This window comes from Rissa tridactyla, chromosome 1 (assembly GCF_028500815.1).
Source record: "Rissa tridactyla isolate bRisTri1 chromosome 1, bRisTri1.patW.cur.20221130, whole genome shotgun sequence".
NCBI lineage: Eukaryota > Metazoa > Chordata > Aves > Charadriiformes > Laridae > Rissa > Rissa tridactyla.
This window is the reverse complement of record NC_071466.1, coordinates 111,597,051-111,616,693: the sequence shown is the minus strand read 5'-3', so window position 1 is coordinate 111,616,693 and position 19,643 is coordinate 111,597,051. Positions and strand designations below refer to the sequence as shown.

The following is a 19,643-nucleotide window of genomic DNA, read 5'->3' as shown; positions in this document are numbered from 1 at the left end:
AACCAAGCAAACACATGAAAGAGGCCAGGACTGGACCAGGCCATGGATGTCATTTTTCCCTTTGGCACATGAGTTAGGCTAGATTTGAGTGAGCCCTCAATGAGCCTGTGTGTTGATCTGAGCATTGAAATGTGGAGTCTGGACACCATAATCATCATCCTGGCAAGGGGCAGGAGGGAGACAGATGTTCTTTCCCCACAAAGACACTGGGCTCTTACTTTCTGGTGAGAAAACAAAATTCCTCAAATATCCTCAAATAGAAGAGATATGCTAACATATATGTTAAGACACAAACAACTTTCTGAAACTGATGTTGAAAAAAAATAAAAATTGGCTGATCATCAAAAGCAAGATGATAATATAAATGAAGAAAAAGTAGCAGAGGTAAGAGGAGCAGTAATGATTGTAAAGCCTTCCACTCACACAAGAAAAATAACCCAAGGTTAACTCTAACCTTGTTCTAGTTTTTTATGAAGCCTGAGGGAGACAGGAAACACCTTCTGAAGTGTCACCTGCGATCCCTTTTTTCCCATCTACACACACACAGTTATTACAAGTATCATTTTTTCTTTCTATAAACCTTCCCTGATAAAGGCCCACAGGTATTTCCACTATAAACCAGGTTCTTAAAACTACTTCCCAGATGTTGTCATCTGTTTCTGCTTATTTAACAGAGTTCAAATGGATTTTGACAAACAGTCTTTCTTCAAGAGGCGATGCAGTAAAAGACCTTTAATGACAGAACTATGTGTCATCTTTGCCTATAAGCATAAATTTGCACAGCGGGCAGTACGGTGAAAACAGCTTATCATCAACTCATCACCTCTCATCATTGTTAGAATGAAATGCAAATGGAAACGAACATCACTTCAGTCACGGTTGTGAAAATTAGCAGCTGTGACATTAGCAGTGGCTCATTTATTATGCACTCAAAATTTCAGGGGGAAAGAAAAGAATATAAAACTTGCTATTTTCAGAAATCTACCAGTCTTTACCTTTGAAATAAAATTAAAACCCTCAGCTTTCCCCACTCAGGGATAAATCCTAGTTAATATTCATTAACACTGAGCAATCTCTTCACTGCAGATCTTGTCCTCCAGAAGATCTAATTACGTCTTGAATTATTTTTGGTGTTTAGGTTTGCTGTACCTATCTTCTATTTTATTTTATTTAACAAGTATTCCCCATTGGAGAGTCACAAGCCACTGTCTAAGAAAAAAAGCAGCACCAAAAAACTTGCTTACAGCATTTGTCTGCACTACAGGCTCCAAACACTTAGGCAAGCAATAAACTTTACTCAGATGACAAATCCCATTGCAATCAATGGTATCTCTGCTAATTTATTCATTTAAGTGTTTTCAGAATCAGGATCAGGCCTTCTGTGAAGAATATATAAGAAGGGGAAATCATGGCCTCAAGTCTATGGCAAAAATGTGCATTGATTTCCGTGGAGGCAGGGTTTCATTTAAAGCTTATAAAAAGGAAAATTATTGGTATGAAATAGTGCTAGGGAACAAAGTTTCACATTAAAATATTTTCTCCCATTGGATTTGCCATTATTTTCTCATAGCCCTGATAATAAATAATAGTTTATCACCTAAGTAAGTGAATATTGATTTAATTAGAATCTTGGATGTATTTTTGCCTAAACTAAATGCACAGGCATTGACCCTGAATTGTCTTACACACCAGAAGTAGTCTGAGTTTCAAGGACCAAGCGCATTTGGAAGCAGAATAAGGAAACAAAAACGTCTCAAACCTTTAGCATAAACATAGATCAACTGTCATGTAAAATAATGACACAAGACTTTCTTCAGTCAAGCCAGAAAAAAATGGCACAAAGTCGTCTTTGCCTCAGTTTGAAGTAAAGCCAAGAATCATCAGGCAGTTCTCAAGTTTGCTCTTATGTCCGTAGGAATTTGAAAGAAAGGGAGAAAGAAATAGGCTCTATCCAGCACATTGCATCCCGTGAAGTGGGAAAAACAAAGCAGGGATGTTTTACAGATTATTTGCACCTTCCATTGTCATTTGCACCTGGTCAAATGTGTAAAACAGTGCAAAGTGGAATGCAGAATAGCTGTAAAATGCTTTAATGGTTTTTTAGTTGTGTGGTGCCAGGATATGCTGTTGCCTGAAGCATATGGAAAAGAGACTAGATCCTGCATTCCTGTATAATTTCTTAGAATTTTTTTTTACCATCTTTCTAAATTTGCTTCATGACACTCCACAGGTACGCTGGCACCTGTAATGTCGTAAGGGGCCAAAGAGGCTAAAATACAAGTGATTTTAGGGATCTTTGTTTCATCACCTTAAGTCAACCGCACTCCTCCTGTCCAGCTCTCTAAGGCGTGGTGGGACAGACTGCACAAACTCATAGCTGAAACACATCTGGTAAAAGCATCCCTCCCCCCACTTGCTATAGTACTTTCCTGCTCAGCAGCTAAAACTCGGGAACTGCAGGAAGGAGGCACATGCTCTCCCTGCAGTGAGCTGCCGGAGCCGGGCTGACTCCGGCCATCGGCGTGACCCCAAAGCTCAGGGCTAGGTGAAAGATCTTTGTTTTTTGACCCCACCTGCCCACAAATAATGCTGCAGCTCAGGACAGCTACACCATATAAACCAAGCCACGTCTCGTCTGACAGGAAAGAAAGGGGGGCAGGTGAGGACTGAAAGGAAGCGCTGAGAGAGAGCTGCAGCAATCTTGGTGGATGCCCTGACGGGAGGTGCACACAATCTGTTGTGATAGAAAGTCATTTAAGGTCCAGGATAGACAGGTTAGATCAGACAGGCTTGAAATAGAGAGCTTAGCCCTTCAATTGGTTGAATTTCTTCAATATTAAGCAGGGTATTTTAAAGGCTTAGGACTTTTCCTTTATGCTTCAGCTACCTGGGTCCTCAGCTGATGTACAAGGTATAACTGTACAGTTCCATGGCAGTACGTGTAGCTACAATGATAAACATTGGCAAAGGATCGGAATCCTTCCAGTATGTCTTTTGAAAACATTTCTCTTGCATTTCTCTCCCTATTTTCTGTGGGATGACCCCAAGTATAAATTTTTTTTTTTTTTTGCCTATCAATAAATGTTTATTTATTTAGTTTACATACAAAGCATACAGCAGTTGTATGCATATCCATGCATATGCAAAAGCTGCCAGATATGCAAAGAAGTTATTAGCATGACTGCAGCACTACACAAATCCTGCGGTATAACAAAACAAACTGCAACACTACTATTTCGTGGCAACGGACAAGTATCAACCCTTTCTTAGCAGACACTAAGAATTTTAAGATGCTACTTCTTGTCTGTGTAGCACCTAATGCATCTGTAGAAGTCCCTTAAGCACCACAGTAATCACATCAGTGGCCAGGCCGGCCCAAACCATGACATCAATAAAGTGAAGTAATGCATTGCACACAGAGAACTGGCACTTAGATACTGAAAATCTGTTTAGTTCTGCACTGGTCACTGGCTTGCCCACCACGAGTAGAGGCTTTATGCAGGGACAGCGAATTGCCTCGAGAAGGGTTTTAACACCAGCCTTGCATGGTATTCCTTCATCTTTATCAGAACGCACAGCTGGATGCCTATATTCTTCATATGAGAGAGTAATAAAAGCAAAAGGATTAAAAAGAAAATCCTGGTGAAACACTTGAATTAATACACAAAATTTCATCCAACTGTGATAAAGACAACTGGTCACTACGGGTAAGATTCAGTTACCCAAAAAGATCTTTTGAGTGCCCTCTCTGCGGCCCTAAGGTAGCAAACCTGATTTCCACTTAAGACTCCAGGCCCCATGGCCCTCCCATAGGTCTTGTGTCAGCCCCGTATGAATGTACTGGAGACAGTGGAACATCTAAGCCACCTAAAGGGAAGGTAGCCCAAGACCCCCACAGTGACAATGTCATCCTGCCCGGCGAGTATGAGGAGGTACCAAACATCGCCTGCGCAGGGCAGGGGCAGCCAGGAAGTGATCTGGGGAAGTCACTTGTGAAATCCTGTAACTTCTGTCGAGAGGTAAGGACCCGTGTCCCACGTTACACAATTCTGTATTAAGCAACTCCAGTATTTGCGTTGCTTCCGCGGGGCATGTTTCGAAACATGCTACAAAAAGCTAAGATTTCTATTCCATGCGACGCAGGACTGTCCCCTCCCGTGCCCTTTTTGTGAATAGCGTGTTCAGCAAAAACTTTCTCATCGTGGAACGTTTACACAATTCTGTGCAAAAGAGGGACTACCGCAGGCGGAGTGTTTCAAAGTACGCTACTGAGGCAGAAAGACACCCTGAGCCACTTTACCAAGACCTTTCCATTTTTGTAAACATTCACAATAAGACAAAGTCAGCACAGCAAATTCAGCAGGTTTGACACTCAGTCAAATGATTGGACTCTTTTTATCCCTGCTTTACGCATACAGTGAATCACACCTATGACCATGATATATATGTATACTTTTTGAGAAGCCAGAATGCCAGGGGGGAAAAAAAATAATATCAGACTGTTTTTAAGGAATGACTTATTCTATAAGAAGAGAGTGACCAAAACTGGCTTTTCAGAATATTTAACAGACAGGAAAACAAAGCCCATCCACAGTCCCTTGTGGTCATTTCTTGCTTAACCTATAGTGTAATTAGATATTAATTATACTTCTTCCCTGCCTTTAAAAAACAGCATGATGATTGAACAGAAGAAAACACATACCAACCAGTGATATGCTTAAAAAACCATTAAAGTCTCAGGGAAAATGGATTCAAAATTGTTCCAAATCCATGTAAAAACCCATTAATTTTAATTGTTAATGAGTCATAGTCCAAACCTGCAAGTGCAATACACAAAAGCCAATGCCGTGTAAAAGCAAACGACATTCCTGCTGGAACAGTGTCTGCAATAATCTTTTAGGACACAGAAGTCACAAAATTAGGTGTATTCCCAAACAATGAGAAGATGGGTCTGTAAACTAGGAGACACTGAGTTACTGAGAGCAGAGATATACTGAAAGGCTTTTCTAATCTCTTAGTTAAATTTTCAGCACTGGCAAATTGAAATAGAAATGGATACTGAAGCGCTCAGGTCTAGCAGTATCCATTTCTCTTCAGACTTACGATGCGCTCACAAAGATCATTTTGCACCCAGCCCAGGGACTGAAAATAAATTTCTAGCATAGGACACATCCTTACACATCTTGCAAAACTCTCACTTCCTTTCTTGCAATTCCAGATTGTAGAAAGTGTCCAGTGTAGCATACTATCAATTTATTCAGAGTATTTCTTTCAGGCTGAAAGCGTAATCGTTCCCAGAAAAATGAAGATGACAAACACAGATTGCCAAGTACCCTCTCCTCCTTTGGTTATGATGATGCAAAAGCAGATTTATTAAAATAAGGAACAAATTCAATAGCTTTTCCAATTTTTCACTGGTTCTCACACTCTTTTGTGGGACATCATCAGTTTATCCTATATGAAAGGAAGAGTGGGGATTTTTGTGAGCCCCTCTGTTAGAAGGCTGATGCAGAGCATATAACAACAAAGTCCCGTACCAGGACTCTTTAGTACAGCTATAGCAGCTTCACAGTGATGTTTTCTTGAATTGGATCATTACTTATATAAAGTATATACAAATAGATTCCTGCGATTACAGCACTTAGACGCTTGCTAGCACATCAGGAAATCCTGAAGCTAGGATTTAAAAGGAAAACCTCTTTTTAAAAATTGTTAAGAATTGCCGTTATTATTCATTGACAATAAAAATTAAACATTCTTACCTTTGGCTTTTGACTTTTCTCCTTATCAGACACGTTAGATGGTTTTCTCTTCAACATTTTTAATTCACGTTTATTCAACTGACGTGCAACTGCTACTAGCTTGTAACCAAACTAAGTTCAACAAAGTCTAATACACAGGCATACATCAGTTATGCAGTTCCTTATTCTCTCAGGATGTGACTTCACGCGGCTGCTTTGTGGCATGGGTGAGTGAGCTGAAATCTTCATTTGGGGAGGGAGGGAGGAAGGAAGTGATGGGGAAAAGAATGAGAGAGGTGTACTAAGGAGATGAGTTGAAAATGAGGACAGGGTTCGGAGTCAGAAATGCTTTAGAATTTATCTCCTTCTGTGCCACCACCAGGCCTCAGTAAGACTTTGGAAAACATCAAGAAAATCGTCCTCTTTTCCTCTCTCATTTTTCCCCATTGTGGAACTAACTGTACCCTTCATATCAACTTCTGCTGGGACTCAGTATGAAGAAGGTGTGCTGCTGTTCAGAGGAGCAAGGGATGTTATTGCCCAGGAGATTTGCACCGCACTGTGGTACGTGGTCTAGCTGGTCCCTAACACCTCACTTTCTCTCCTGGCTCTACAGTAATGCAATAAAAGCAAAGAGATTAAAAGTCACTGTTTGGTAGAGAAGGGAAGTTTTCTAAAGCCATCTTCTTCTTTTGCATGGCGGAATAATTCTTTGCTATTCATCACAGAATTTGGACGCCCTGAAATAGCACTTTTCAGATCTCCATTGTCCTTGATTTGGTGACAAAGTCACAATGAGAAGAAGCAAGTCTAACAGAAGGCTTACAACAAAGAGACAGGGGAGAATGACAAAAGTCCTTTATAGTACCTTTAAAAACAGCCCAGAGGCTAAATGAAAGTGGAGGTATTAAGATAGCTTTGAATTTTTCCTTCATTTTGCCTGATATTATTTGCCAGAGTCAAACAAACAGAAGTCTTGAGTATCCTAAATAAAATTTATTTGTTGTGGATCATAGGCCACAAAACCTGAAACCATGAAAAATTCCCAACTTTTTGCTGGAAGATGGAGACAAATTCTCAATTTCAATCCCCAAACTTTTGGGCTACCCACAGAGCTTCAATTAAATCTTAATTTCAAATTACTACAAACAAAAAAAAAATGTATTTCTAAGTTGCAAGAAAACGGTTCAAGAGGAATTGCCAAAAAAAAACGATTGGTAAATTTATTTATTTTTTTTTTTTTCAAAACTTTGATAACATTTTTTCAAAATTTTTGTTTCAATCAAATCTATTCTAAGCAACTTTTATTCATAAGTTTTGCATAGATAAAAGCTCTTTTAAAAGCAAGTCACTGTGGAGGTCTCTTGCACCAAATAAAAATTCGGAAGTCCTTGTGAATCCAAATACTCAGTGCACATCCCTTTCTTTTTCTATGTCATACTTTTAATATTAAGATTTGGTTGAATTCTAATTTCAAGCAAAGTTAAACAAGAAACCATCCAAACTGAAAAAGGAAAGAACTGATGGCTGAAAGCCAATGAGAAATGCACAAGGTCTTATTTCTTAGAATTCCCTCTCCCAGTCCCATAAACACTTCTAACTTTTTGAAGCATGCATGAGGAAATAGGCAGGTGGTCTCTTGGCTGAATTGCTGTCTTCTTCCTCCACCATGTGAATACTCCAGGGAGAGATAAGACACAGCTCATCAGATGAATTCCCATTTCAGTTTGCTATTTGGATTTCTATGTAAATGTCTAGGAAAAGTTTTGGAGGCCTTCTTGGATTGTGATGAGTGGGCAACTGAATGGACTGAGACTGACTGGTGCAACAGTAATTATTATATGCTAGTGGTATACTGAGGTTTTCCTTTCCAGACCTTCTAAGAACTGGGTGGGTAAGAAGGGGAGGAGGAACTGGAGTTAACATGCTGAAATTCTGCCAAATATAATGCAAGATTGTTCTCTAGGTTATTGGATTGCAGTGGCGCATGTGTTGAACCTCAACCCATTAACCAAGATGTTTCATTTCACATTTTAATCTGAACTACACTAATTCAGAACAGATTTGAATTTATTATTGTTATTATTAATGACATATCCATCACCATTCAGAAGAATTGTTATTATTAATAATCATTAATTAATAAATGATATTGTCAAACTCTGAGAGAGATGTTTCCTTCCTATATTTGATAATAACACCTGAAAAGTCTATTTAAGTTTCTAACCATAAGGAGGTTTTACCATGGATATTTAATCAACCTTAGTAATTCAGTAGGGCCATATGTTGTTATAAAAGCTTTATGTATGTTCTATGGTAATTAAACCTGATTATTTATCTACATATAAGTACATTGCAGTATATTGTTTTTCTTTTTAATCTGATCCAAATGTGAGTATTAAATCAGACTCTGCTGATCATTAGACTGTGATTTCCTGTCTCGGGCTACTGTTAAAATCTTCATGATTAATAAAATGGGACCTCATCTGAAGAGTGATATATGAGCTTCCTTTCTGTAGAATATTTATTGTTAAACAGGAAGAAAGAGGCCATTTCAAGAGATATAGTACCCACCTATATCTATTTCCTTTTCTCATCCACATATCAGAAAAATTATAGCAGCTTGAAAGCTGACCTGATTATGTTCTTGCCCTTGGAAAGTTGACCCACACTGGTTTTAAAAAGTAACAAAGTGAAGAAAATCAAACACATGTAACATTAAGTTCGTTTAATTTAGTTAATCAATACATTTCAAAGGGGCCACTTCTCAATTAAAAATGAATAATAAGCTTGGCGCTTATATCCTCTGTATTTGAAGATGATTTTTCAAGGGGGGATGAATATCTATGTAAAATTAAAATAAAAATTCTCATATTTAGTTTTCTATCGGACATGACTGCTGATAACTTATTCCATTTCCTTTCTGGTCTTTGAACTTGATCCAAACCCCAGTGAAATCAATAGAAGTTTTTAAGGTGAATTTTATGGGGCTTGGATTAGAAATACCCAGGCAATGTCACTCTTCTCTCTGGAAATTCCTGTGGGGAAAAAAAGGCTATCCACTTAAAAATAATTAAGACAACCCCATGAGAATGATTTGCACTGTCATTGTATTTATAAAAGGCAACATACATTATAGCTTATTATTATCATTGTTCAGTTCTAATGAATGGACCATGATGAAAGTTCCTGCACATTCAAGTGCTTTATGTGCCTCCCTCCCACATGATAGCAGGTGCCGCAGCAGTGCCATATCCCCTCAGTGGCTCCATCCAGTTACCATGCCCTGAAAGGAGAGATTACTTCCAGTCTAAACTGCAAGCGTAAACTTATCCTTTCAATGCTTGATTATTCTGATAATACCAACAAGTAGCGTGCAAAGTAGATGGAATGGTTTAGCACACTGGCCACCTGTCAAAAAACAAATGAAATGAGACTTTTTTCATGTTAGCAACTCGTTTTTCATTGTCTGTCAGACAAATCTGCTTCGAGTTTAACCGGAAACTCAGAGATACCCTGGGGCTGTACATTGCTTTCCCTAATGCTAAACAATCCCAGAGTGTGTTAGTCTGTTTATTTTAATTAAAATAAGACTTGTACTTTGTACAAGAAAGGAATCATGCCTTCAGCCTCTGCTTTTATGGCCATGCCTCTCCCTGTATGATCTAGCTCCCTTAGATATCGCAGAAATCTCAGAATAGCAAGTGGAGCTGAGTGAATAATTTGCAGTGAATAATTTACTTAACAAATTTAATCTTTATTTCCTCAAGGAATGTTCATGAGCAGGGCACAATTTCCTCATATGTATTAATAATGGGCCAGAACATAGCTAGATACTTCCCTCTCCTGGTCTAATCTGAGCAAGGGCCAGCCACAGTTACGGTCACTGCTGCTCCTCAGCAGAGCTCTCTCCATAAACTACTATGGCAAACGCTCTATGGAAACTAAAAGGAGCTAAGTGAAAAAGTGAAGTTAAGCCCTCCCTCCCCTGCCAGCAACCCATAAAAGAAGCCAGACGTTGCAGTCTGGGCTGTCTTTATAACTATTTTAACTAAACACTCGCTTTTAATTTTAACTCCAAAGATTGAGGCTGTGATTTTCCATTGGGATGCTGGGGAATTGATCTGAGTGCTTAAGGTCCCATCTTTGAAACTCCCGCACTCACTGCAAACTCATCACTGCAAGCATCCAGAATTTAGTACTGAAAATTGGTCCAAAAATGCTTGGGGGCTTCATGCAACAAGGGTGTGTAATGTCGTACCGAATAGGCTCCTATGTGCTTTTCACCAGGAATGAAAAACAAAGAAGCTACAGAAACTCGAAGTCTTTGAGAGACAAGGTGGGATTAAAGAATATTTTAAGTTTACACCGTTGATTTGTCAGGGAGTTAACACTATATCAAGAAGACTCCTATCCTGTACAAAGTGTAATTCTTACGAGGCCTGCCGAAACTGGCTATTCAGCAAAGCTAGTAACTAACATCTGAAGTTAGCTTCAAAACCTTGATCTTTGCTAAATAATTTACATTGGAGAGATTTTTAATGCCATACACACAGTGAAACAGCATGACGGAACAATAACTGAGTGGAGTCTAGGCTTGTTTAAGCAACTTTCAGGGTGCAGAGCAGTAGGTATACCTTCATCGTGCCATCCCAGGAATTGTGAATTCGGCCTCTCTCAGACTATTGGGCTTCCTTCTTTTCCTGAAAAAATATTTTTGTGATTCTTCCTTCTCTTATGCTAATCCTTTGCCACTAAGGTCAATGGAGTCACAAAGAAATATGGCAGGGACAGGCTATAGAGCATTACTACCAAAGCTTCTACTCAATTTAAAGATATGTCTGGTACAAAAAGTGGTTGCTACTCCGTGAGTAAGAAAAAGTGTCTCATTGCTGAGCCCTCAGACTGTGTCCTTGGCGTGCTCCCAACACCACTTGGCCTAAAGGGAAAATGAAGTACCAAGAACTTATCTCAGACTTTGATCCCAACACATTCTCTTGCATTAGCAGTAGATGAACAGATCAGTCATACCTACACTATGTCAGGTTAGCACTAACGCTAATAAAAATCTATACTATTGTGACAGAAGGATCCTCAAGGAGATTGGCTTTCACCTATTGAACAAATCCCTTTCTTATTACCTTGAAGGCTAAGAGCCAAAGTTGTGTCTATATCTTCTAGGTATTCCTGTTGGGAAAATTCAAAGTCAGCAAGGTTGGTGTCTTGTAAAACACAGTCACAGGCTTATCCAGCATCGGTGTAATAATTTCCAACAGAAATATGTGCGTCACTGGTGGTTTTCCTGTACAATTTATTGTAAGCAGAACACACTTTACTGTCTGTGATGAATAACAGAAAGTAACTGTCAGGACGATGCTGCTGTGGGTTCAGGCATGCCAGTGAACAGCACGCTGTTTCTCGGAGCGAATGTTAAAATGCAGCTCAAAGCTGCATCGCAATGCTCGTGCCTAGAACATCTCAACGGATTCTGTTAGTGAACACTGCAATTACTAATCAGCTACAAGGGCATTTTATCCTACATGATTTGCAGGTTTATATGACTGTTGTTTTATAGTTACCCAGCTGAAGCTCAGCCTCCCAGAAATGCATTTACAGATAGAGAGTGACAGTTGCCTTGCACATCTATTCAGAAAAAACGAATATGAGATTTTCGATAAAGGGAACTTATATAAAAATAAATTTAGGCTCTGTGTTTTTAATCTCATACACAAAACATGACATGCTTCATTCGGCGTTTAGAAGACCAGCTTAATGCACAAGCACTGGCAGTGCAGCAGGGGATTTTTTCAAGGTATGTACATGATGTCTGCCTGCCTATCTCTGATTAGAATCAAGATCAACAAAAGTAAATTCTGATTAACTCTAATGCGCAGCCTGCTGTCAGGAAACTCTTTGTAGTTGAGCCATCTTTTACCAGTAAACATCTCCTGCTGAATTTCTTCACTGATGTCAGAGTGTCAACTCGCCGTGCCATCACAGCGTTAGAACTGCTGTGCAAATGCTAACATGAAAAGGAATAAAGTGCCATACGCTGCATATTCACTTGCAGGGCTTCAATTTCATTTTGATTCTAGAGAAAAACGATATTCTGCCTTCCTCTTTGAACATGGTTTCAAGCGGGTAAAAATCAAAATTTGGAAGGGACAGAGGGGGACAAGCTGGCTTTATTTCTAATTGTTTTTAAAACTTTCTTTCCACCCATCTAACTGATATGGTACCCGATTGATAGCCAGCAGAAACACAAAAATATTTCATCAAGAATAGGTGATTCGTTTCAATCTTACGTTTGATTTTCCTTTCTTAAAGCACTCTGTACCAGAGCTGTGGGCTTATCTGTTGCAACGCTTGATTCAGGTGCTAACAGTAATGGCAATACCTTCAAAATCAAGGAGGATGCGGGTCAGGCTAGCTCCGTCAGCAGACCTGCCAAATCCCACATACCGGGAATGAGACTTGAGTGGTTGATTTGCTCTCATGCTCACTTCCAGGCCTGAACCTCGCTGCAGGGAGGTCTGGCACCTGCTCTGTAGGGTGTCTGGCAGGCATAGGTGGTTACCCCAGTCCATCAGCCATTTGCTCCAGTGCAGGGGCGAGGGAGGGTGGGCAAGCCGCAGCCACACTGAGCTCCCCCTCCCCCAATAAAGAAGAGGAGGCACTTTTCCTGCTGGATTTTGGCACCAAGTCCCTCACTGGGGATGACTGGCCAGGTGATTGCTGCACTCTGTGCCGGTCACGCTTAGTGCCCTGCTTGCCTCACTTGAGGCTCCCTGGGATGCTTTGGGCCGGGGCTGAAAGGTCACAATTGAGTAAGTTGCCACCGGTCAGCTGGGCCTCACTAACAGCGTGGGAACATGCTCTTAGCCCATGACCAAGATGAAGTGAAGCACAGTCACATGAATTTATTTCATTAAGGATTTAAGATAACGTGTTTTATCTCAGGCTGTGGGAGAAAAGCACTCAAAGGGACAGTCGGGGTACTCAGTAGGTATAAGGTAATTACTTACATGCCAGTAACTTGTCTTTGGGGAGATAACGGAAAGGGCAGGCTGTCTCCAAAACTGTGATCTGTGGAAAGGGAGATGGATGCTTTGCCTCTTCACAAACACCCCACTTTTCTTCAGGATTCTCTCCACCAATTTTGATCTTTTTTCATTGTAATATCAAACTCCTTCCCCTCTCACTTCCCACAAAGTATATGAGCTTTAGACTCACTTGAGTCTTTTTTTATCTCTTACTCTTACCTATCTGATCCTTTTTATTTCGTTCACATATATTATCTCGTGTGTTTTCTATCTCTTTTGCCTTGCTGCTGCCACAGAAAAAAGAGGTTGATGAAAAGGCAAGAAAACTTTTCCCTCCAACAGCTCCATGATCTGCTTAAAGTTCTACTGAGCTACAGACAGCAAACTGGAGAGGAGTCTCACTCCAGCAGCAGCAAAACTCTGGAAGCTAGATATAGGCCCATTAGATTACATCAAGTAATTTTATAGTATATGTAAAAAATGGTGAAAAGAAATGTTAATATTATGCTCCTCTAGTTTGGGAGGTGAAAGCTGACAAAAATCTTTGAAATATCTTCGGGTTCAAACACCCCTACAAACCTAAGTAATAATACCTAAAACCCTAAAAAATAGCCCCCTCACGTACCATAGACAGACAAACTCATTCGATTAGGAAAACAAAGTTTTAAAGCCAAGGAAAGGGAGAATTAATGCTATCTGTGATACCTGAATCGCACCCCTACACATGTATGTTTTATGATGCAGTTTTAATGAAGTAGCTTTAATATTTGCCACATTTTCTTTACTGAATGTCTTTCTTTTTCAGCGCAAAGGATGAATCAGAAGGGAGGTGTCAGACCCTGCAAATAAGCTGTTTGAACTCCTGCCCTTCTGGTGCACAAGTTGGTATATTTTGCTCATGCAACAACTGACTGATGTGTATAATAACATACTCTCCCCATTTTGCAAGTGAAACTTGAGGCAGACAAATTCAGTGACTTGTCTAATATCACACAGGAGGTCCATAGAAGTGTAGGGAATTCAATCTGCATTATCTACATCCTTAATCACTTGGTCATGACTCACAGAGTCAACGAAGCTATGCTGCTATGAAGGACTGGAATAAGGATTTATTTTGTCATCATAGTTCAGTGAGATGCTAAGATATTATGTTAAAACTTAATTACTTTGCAGTTGATCATTGGCTGCGTGTAATCCTCAGTTTTTTACTCCAGTTAGATGTGCAGAAAAATTGAACAAATATAGCTGCAAGTGAAGTTTTGGGAGTTTGACTTCAAGGCTTTCAGACTAAAAAATCTGAATAATACCCTGCCTATCTTAAAATGGCGACCAGAATTAACCAGTTTTTCCCTTTTACACCTGTACACATCTTGCTGTAGGATGTGAGTTTGTTATCTGTATTTATCCGAGTAAAGTATGGCAGCTAACACACTAGTCCCCTGTTGTAACTGAGGCCACACGTATTGCTCTATTGCCATGATGATTAATTTTTAGAGGAGTTATGTGGAAGCGAGGATGATCTGTGAGGAAGGAAATCTAGGTATTAAAACACCTACACAATCCAGAACTAAATATAGAAATCCTCAAAATATCTGCAAAAGTTCCTATCTCATGATCTTAAACTATCTGAACTCTTGATTTTCCCACTTCCCACACACTGTTTGTCGTCATTTCTTGTGGTATGCTCTCTAACGTTAAGTTGTAAGTAGAAATGAATGAGAAGTTTCATGTCATTTAACCTAATGAACCTGGTCCTTTCACAAAAAGTATTCAGCCAGATTTCTTCAAATGGATCAGAGTGTAAGCACTTCCAGTAAGAAATATTATGTTCAAGTTTCCAATTTGTTTTGCTTATGTATTAGGGAAGGTTGAACTTCTTCAATCAATGAAATGTCTGCAGAAAGTCAGTCCAGAAATTTCATTACCATAGGTGAATTCCGTTCAAAATAAAAGAGAATACTGAGATACAAATAATTTTCCAGTTCTTTATGAAAAGCCCCGGTCTCTGTCTTCTAATGATCTGTTCATATAACTGAGAGCATTTAAATAGCAGAATTAGAGGTGTGTCCACTGTGTGTCCATTGCTTCACTTCCAGTCTTATTTTGCAGGCCCTATGCTTGTTCGTTTTACCCACATTTTTTTTTTCAATGCTGGATGAAAACCCAGTATTCAAATTATATTTTCAGTTTCTAGAAACAAGTTTGAAATTACGCGAGACATACATACCCTGCTTTTGGAGGGTAATTCTTTAACTGGGCTTTGAAAACCATGCATTATAACAATGCTGCAGCCCTGGAAAACTTACCGCCTTTCTGGCACCGAAAATCCTCACTCTTCCATTTATGCTGTTGCTGAGCACTGATATCGTGTGACTTTTCCCACATTTCTATGTGAGGCAGATGAAAACAGAACTAATTTCTTCTGATTTATGAAAGGCTTATTTCACAAATAGGCTTTACCGGAACACTTTAAAGCATACAAAAATGAGAGAGCACACCAAAGAGAATAACTAGCTCAATCTACACTCAGAAAACAAGCAAGCAAACATAATCAGCTCCTGAGGCAGATCAGAATCTCCAGAAAGTTAACGTTCCCTAAAAAAGTCATTTGATTTAGCTAGGGAAGAAGACAAAGAATACCAGGCATTGTTGTATGCACTGCTACCTGCCACCTACATATTTTTGTAACTTAAGGTCTGTAAGGATCCTTGAGTCATCTTAGGTTGTGGCTTCCTTACTGATGCCTTAGCCTCAAAATCCTTACCCAATTAGTCACGTGGGTAGCACTTTAATTTCAGCTTCATCAGGGCTGCTGAAGAAACATGAAGCTGAGCTTGCTTTTTCTCCTGAATAAAGATGAGCACACATAAAAGGTATACTGAGCTAATGCAAGCACAGTGAAGATTAAACATTTTGACTACAAACGGGAAGCTTGTCACCAATTCAACACGCACAAGATCAGGCCAAAGTTTAGGTTTCAAAAGTGAATCCATGCAGAAGTAAAACTGCATTACTTTGTGTAAGGAGATAAATTGCACTTATAAAGTTGCAGATCCCAAGACATCTGATGGCTTCATTGGTCAAAACCTTCCTGCCAGCACCAGGAGCTAATGCATTAGCACAACACAGGATCAAAATACAGCCTATATTAGCTGATTCATTTGGCAGGAGCACTGCTTAAGAGGAGTAATGTATGCTTTCTTTTTTTTGCTTTGTATGGTGTATGGGAAGAAACGATAGCTTTTATAATTTATTTTTTTTTAATATAGAAAAACAAGAAGAAAAATGTCAATTGTAAAGTACTGGACTGAAAGCAGTTCCACAGAAGGATAACATTATCACAGTGTCAGTATATAAAGCAGCAGACAGACAACACAATCTATTTTTTTCATTATGCAAAAGTGCATTATTTTGGCAATTCTAAAGGATGCTAACAGGAAGTCAGGAAGTCAGACTTTCATCAGACACTTTGTTATCAACAACTGCACTTAGTTTAATTATATTTTGACTCTTAATTGTGCTTCATGAAGCAGGTAGCATTCCTTTTTTCCTATTAAGAATTCATATGTCATTTACAAAGAATAAGTATATGAAATGCACAATTTTCTCTGTACTTTCAACACTTATATTCCCCTTCATACTACATACACGACAGTAATTCAAAATAACCTTTCATTTTTCTCTCTAGCTGTAGCTCTGCAGCACCTAACAGCTATGTCAGAAGCAAACCCACGAAATCTGCTATGTGAATTGAAATGTTCTTCTGGAGTTATCTGTAACCATATTAAAAATATTGTGGTATTTTAAAATATCTCTTACTGCAAATAAATTCGCTTAATTATCATTCTGACTTATATATACCAGCAAATACTAGTAATCCAACTTTACAGAACAGTCCAGGAATGTTTGGACAGAAAAGTTTGAAATTGTTAAGCTTTTTAGTAGAGTTAGGTATACATACATCTAAGATTAATGGAAAATGTGATGTAATTCTCTCTATAGCTATGAAAATTCCAGTAAGGTATTAAAAATATAAAATAGGACAAGAGTTACCACAGTGAAGAGCAGTAGCATCAGATTTTTCATGTTTTTTTAAAACCTGCTTTGAGACTGCATCGTCAAAGTCACCACAGATGAAGACACTAAATTTCTAATTTTTTCACATTAGTATTCAGGAAGTAGCACAAATCACTGTAGGATGCAGAATCGCAGTGGCGGGTATTTGCTATCAGCACAGTGCAACAGTGCAGCTATAGTGGGGCTGGACACCCTCCCCGGCTCCTCTCTTCCAAGAACAAAGCTTGAGAAATGAAGCCTTGTGCTTTAAGAGGTGTTTTTCTCTCAGTTTTTGTATTTAACTGAGGCAAGCTATACAGTATTTACCAACTTTCTGATGTAATAGTTTCTTAAATACAGCTCCCTGTGACAGGAGACAAAGTAAGACCCTACAGACACTGAAGCATAAGGAAAATGAATGCTCTTAAGTTCACTAGCATTTGTATCTTTTTGTCTGTGTCCATGTTTCACTTGGTATTTTCAGGAAAAGCAAACACTGAAAATTCAGTCATTCAGTCTCCAGTTTTAAAATCAAAGCCATTCAAATTTCACTAGCATTTGCCTATAACAGACACGTATAGATAGATCCAACCCCCACCCCCTCAGATGGCTTAAATTTCAAAACAAGCTCTCACAAGGTTCCCGGACTGGTTCAAACTGGGAAATGTTTAGTGCCTTTGAATTGAACCATGTGCTAGATTTAGCTGTAGCAGTGTTGCTTTTTGTCTATCAGTTTGTGTATCTTCAAAGACTCTGCAGTCTTGGGAGCATGGGGCAGTGTTTCTAACTATCTCTTCACCCTGTGCTGAGTGCACAGGGTGGAGGGCTGAGCTGGTGACTGGTGGGGGGAGCAGGGTAACAGGTGAAATTAGCTAAAATGTTATAAAAAGCAACAGGAAACCTGTTGGAGGTCTTGTAAATGAAGTTACGATAAGACAAAAAGAGAAGCAGCTGGGGACAGTTTCATATCTTAGAAAAAAAATCCTGTTTTCATGTCTCAACCGCAGCTTATCACCTGAACACCTATCGTCATGGTCTTGACTGCTTTGCTTACTGCCACCCTTTCCGTTGCTCTTCATGTCTTCCCTGAGCAAAGACTTTGGGCCTCAGCTTGCATATAGCTGAGCAGGGCCTCCTAACACCAGTAGAAAATAGATTTATACTTGGTGAGGACCTGGCTTACTCTCTTGTCACTGAAATGAGAATAAGTAAGAGCTGCAGCTTTTAAGAGGACCACTTATTACTGACACTGAAGCAGACAGAGTGACTGGAGAAGTTGAAAATTGGTGTCTCAGAAAAGCAATTTGGCGATTTACAGGCTTTCTTTTTAGAGCTGTATTTGTGCCAAATGACGATTCAAAATGTAATTGAGAAAGCTCTTCTAAGGCATGTTCAGGTGTTTCTCAACAGAAAGACTTTCGCTGAAGAAAGAAAAAAATGCAGAAAACAGTCAAATTGCTTAAGAAAATTGAGCAGCCAGAAAGTCTGTTAAAGCCCACAACACTCTAGTGCACAAGAGAAACTGCTGGCTGAAATGAAGTAGAAATCTTCACGCAGCCATTCCCTGGCTTGTGCAGATGGTCAAATACAGCTTTCAGCTTTGAAGCACATTTTGCTAGAGAAGAGCACTGTCTGTTCTGTTTGTTCATTAGTGGCTGTCTATACTCTTCCTCCCTGCTCCACTAACCTAGAGAGCAATGATTAGTCACTGGTATCGCAAGAAATCCAATAACCTGTGTAAATCTCAAGGCAACATACAGCATCTCATTGAGAACCAAGATGATCAGGAGCAGCAGAGGGAGTACAGAGTGAAGTGTAAGAGCAGTCATGGCAAACACGCAGGGCTGTTATGGGGCAACCAGGAACCAGAACCTGTTAAATATAATATGTCAAGAAAAGTTAGGACAAGAAAATGTCCAAAAATAGAGCTTCGAAGAGTGTTTCTTCAACAAACCAATGAGTGTGAAGCTAGACATGTCTACGAAGGGTCAAAGGGATATGCTGAGAAATGGCTTGACTGGCAAGAAAGCAAGTCAGACCAGGAGGAAAGCAAAAAGCCACAAGGTCACTGAAACAGTGGAGAACCATGGCAATAATAGCAGGGCTAATGTAAAGACAATAAGACCATAACACCTGGAGAGAAGGAACACAGACGTTGGTATAAAGTCCCTTGAAGTTTTCCCAAATTTACTGTTCATTCCACCACAATGTAATGCATTCATATTGGATAGAAACCAATCTTTTGAAGCTTTCTACTCTCATTTTAACTTGAAAATAGGAGAGAAAAAGTATCTTGCTTTGCAGCACACCTAGATTTTTTCTTTTTCCTCACTAAAATCTCAGGTATTCTTTAGTCTTGGGAAATGACTCTCATCCATTCTCACTGAATACCAAACACAGGTTGCAACAGATAAATATTCTTATAGTACCAATGACTAAGCCTTTCTTCTGTTAAACCTAACCATGCTTCTGAGATACTGCAAGAAGAGAAACCCACTTCAGGTAGCTCTCTGCTGACTTATCTCCAATAGGAGATGTTGTCTCCTCTTCCTTTCCTCTGAAGGGTGCCTGTGTCATCCTACAAACACAGCTTTCATGTTGCACAGTTATTGGGAGAGTGGATGCATCAGCCGATGAAGTAGCACGTTAAAGTATTGAGGAAGAGGAAAAAGGGACTCATCAGCTTTTCTCCGTCTGTCTCAGGGTGTCCAAGACAGTCTGGGAACTCTTTTGTGAAGAGGACCCCTCAGTTCTGACCCCACTCTGTGCTCCACTCTGTGCCTGTTTCAGGGCCAGTCAAGCC

General features: G+C 39.5%; 1 protein-coding gene across 2 annotated transcripts in view; it reads right to left on the bottom strand.

Annotated features, from left to right (window-relative positions):
• The window catches only part of SAMSN1 (SAM domain, SH3 domain and nuclear localization signals 1), a 95,285-nt gene that overhangs the window by 29,022 nt on the left and 46,620 nt on the right, over window positions 1-19,643 (bottom strand). The window contains exon 1 of one of the 2 annotated variants that reach the window (XM_054182321.1): window positions 5,763-5,948. The exons of the other annotated variant lie outside the window; for it this stretch is intronic. Within the exon in view, the coding sequence (XP_054038296.1) occupies window positions 5,763-5,819 (57 nt within the window). The 5' untranslated portion in view covers window positions 5,820-5,948. Of the gene's footprint in view, window positions 1-5,762; window positions 5,949-19,643 lie in introns of those variants that run through there. 2 annotated transcript variants of the gene reach the window in all.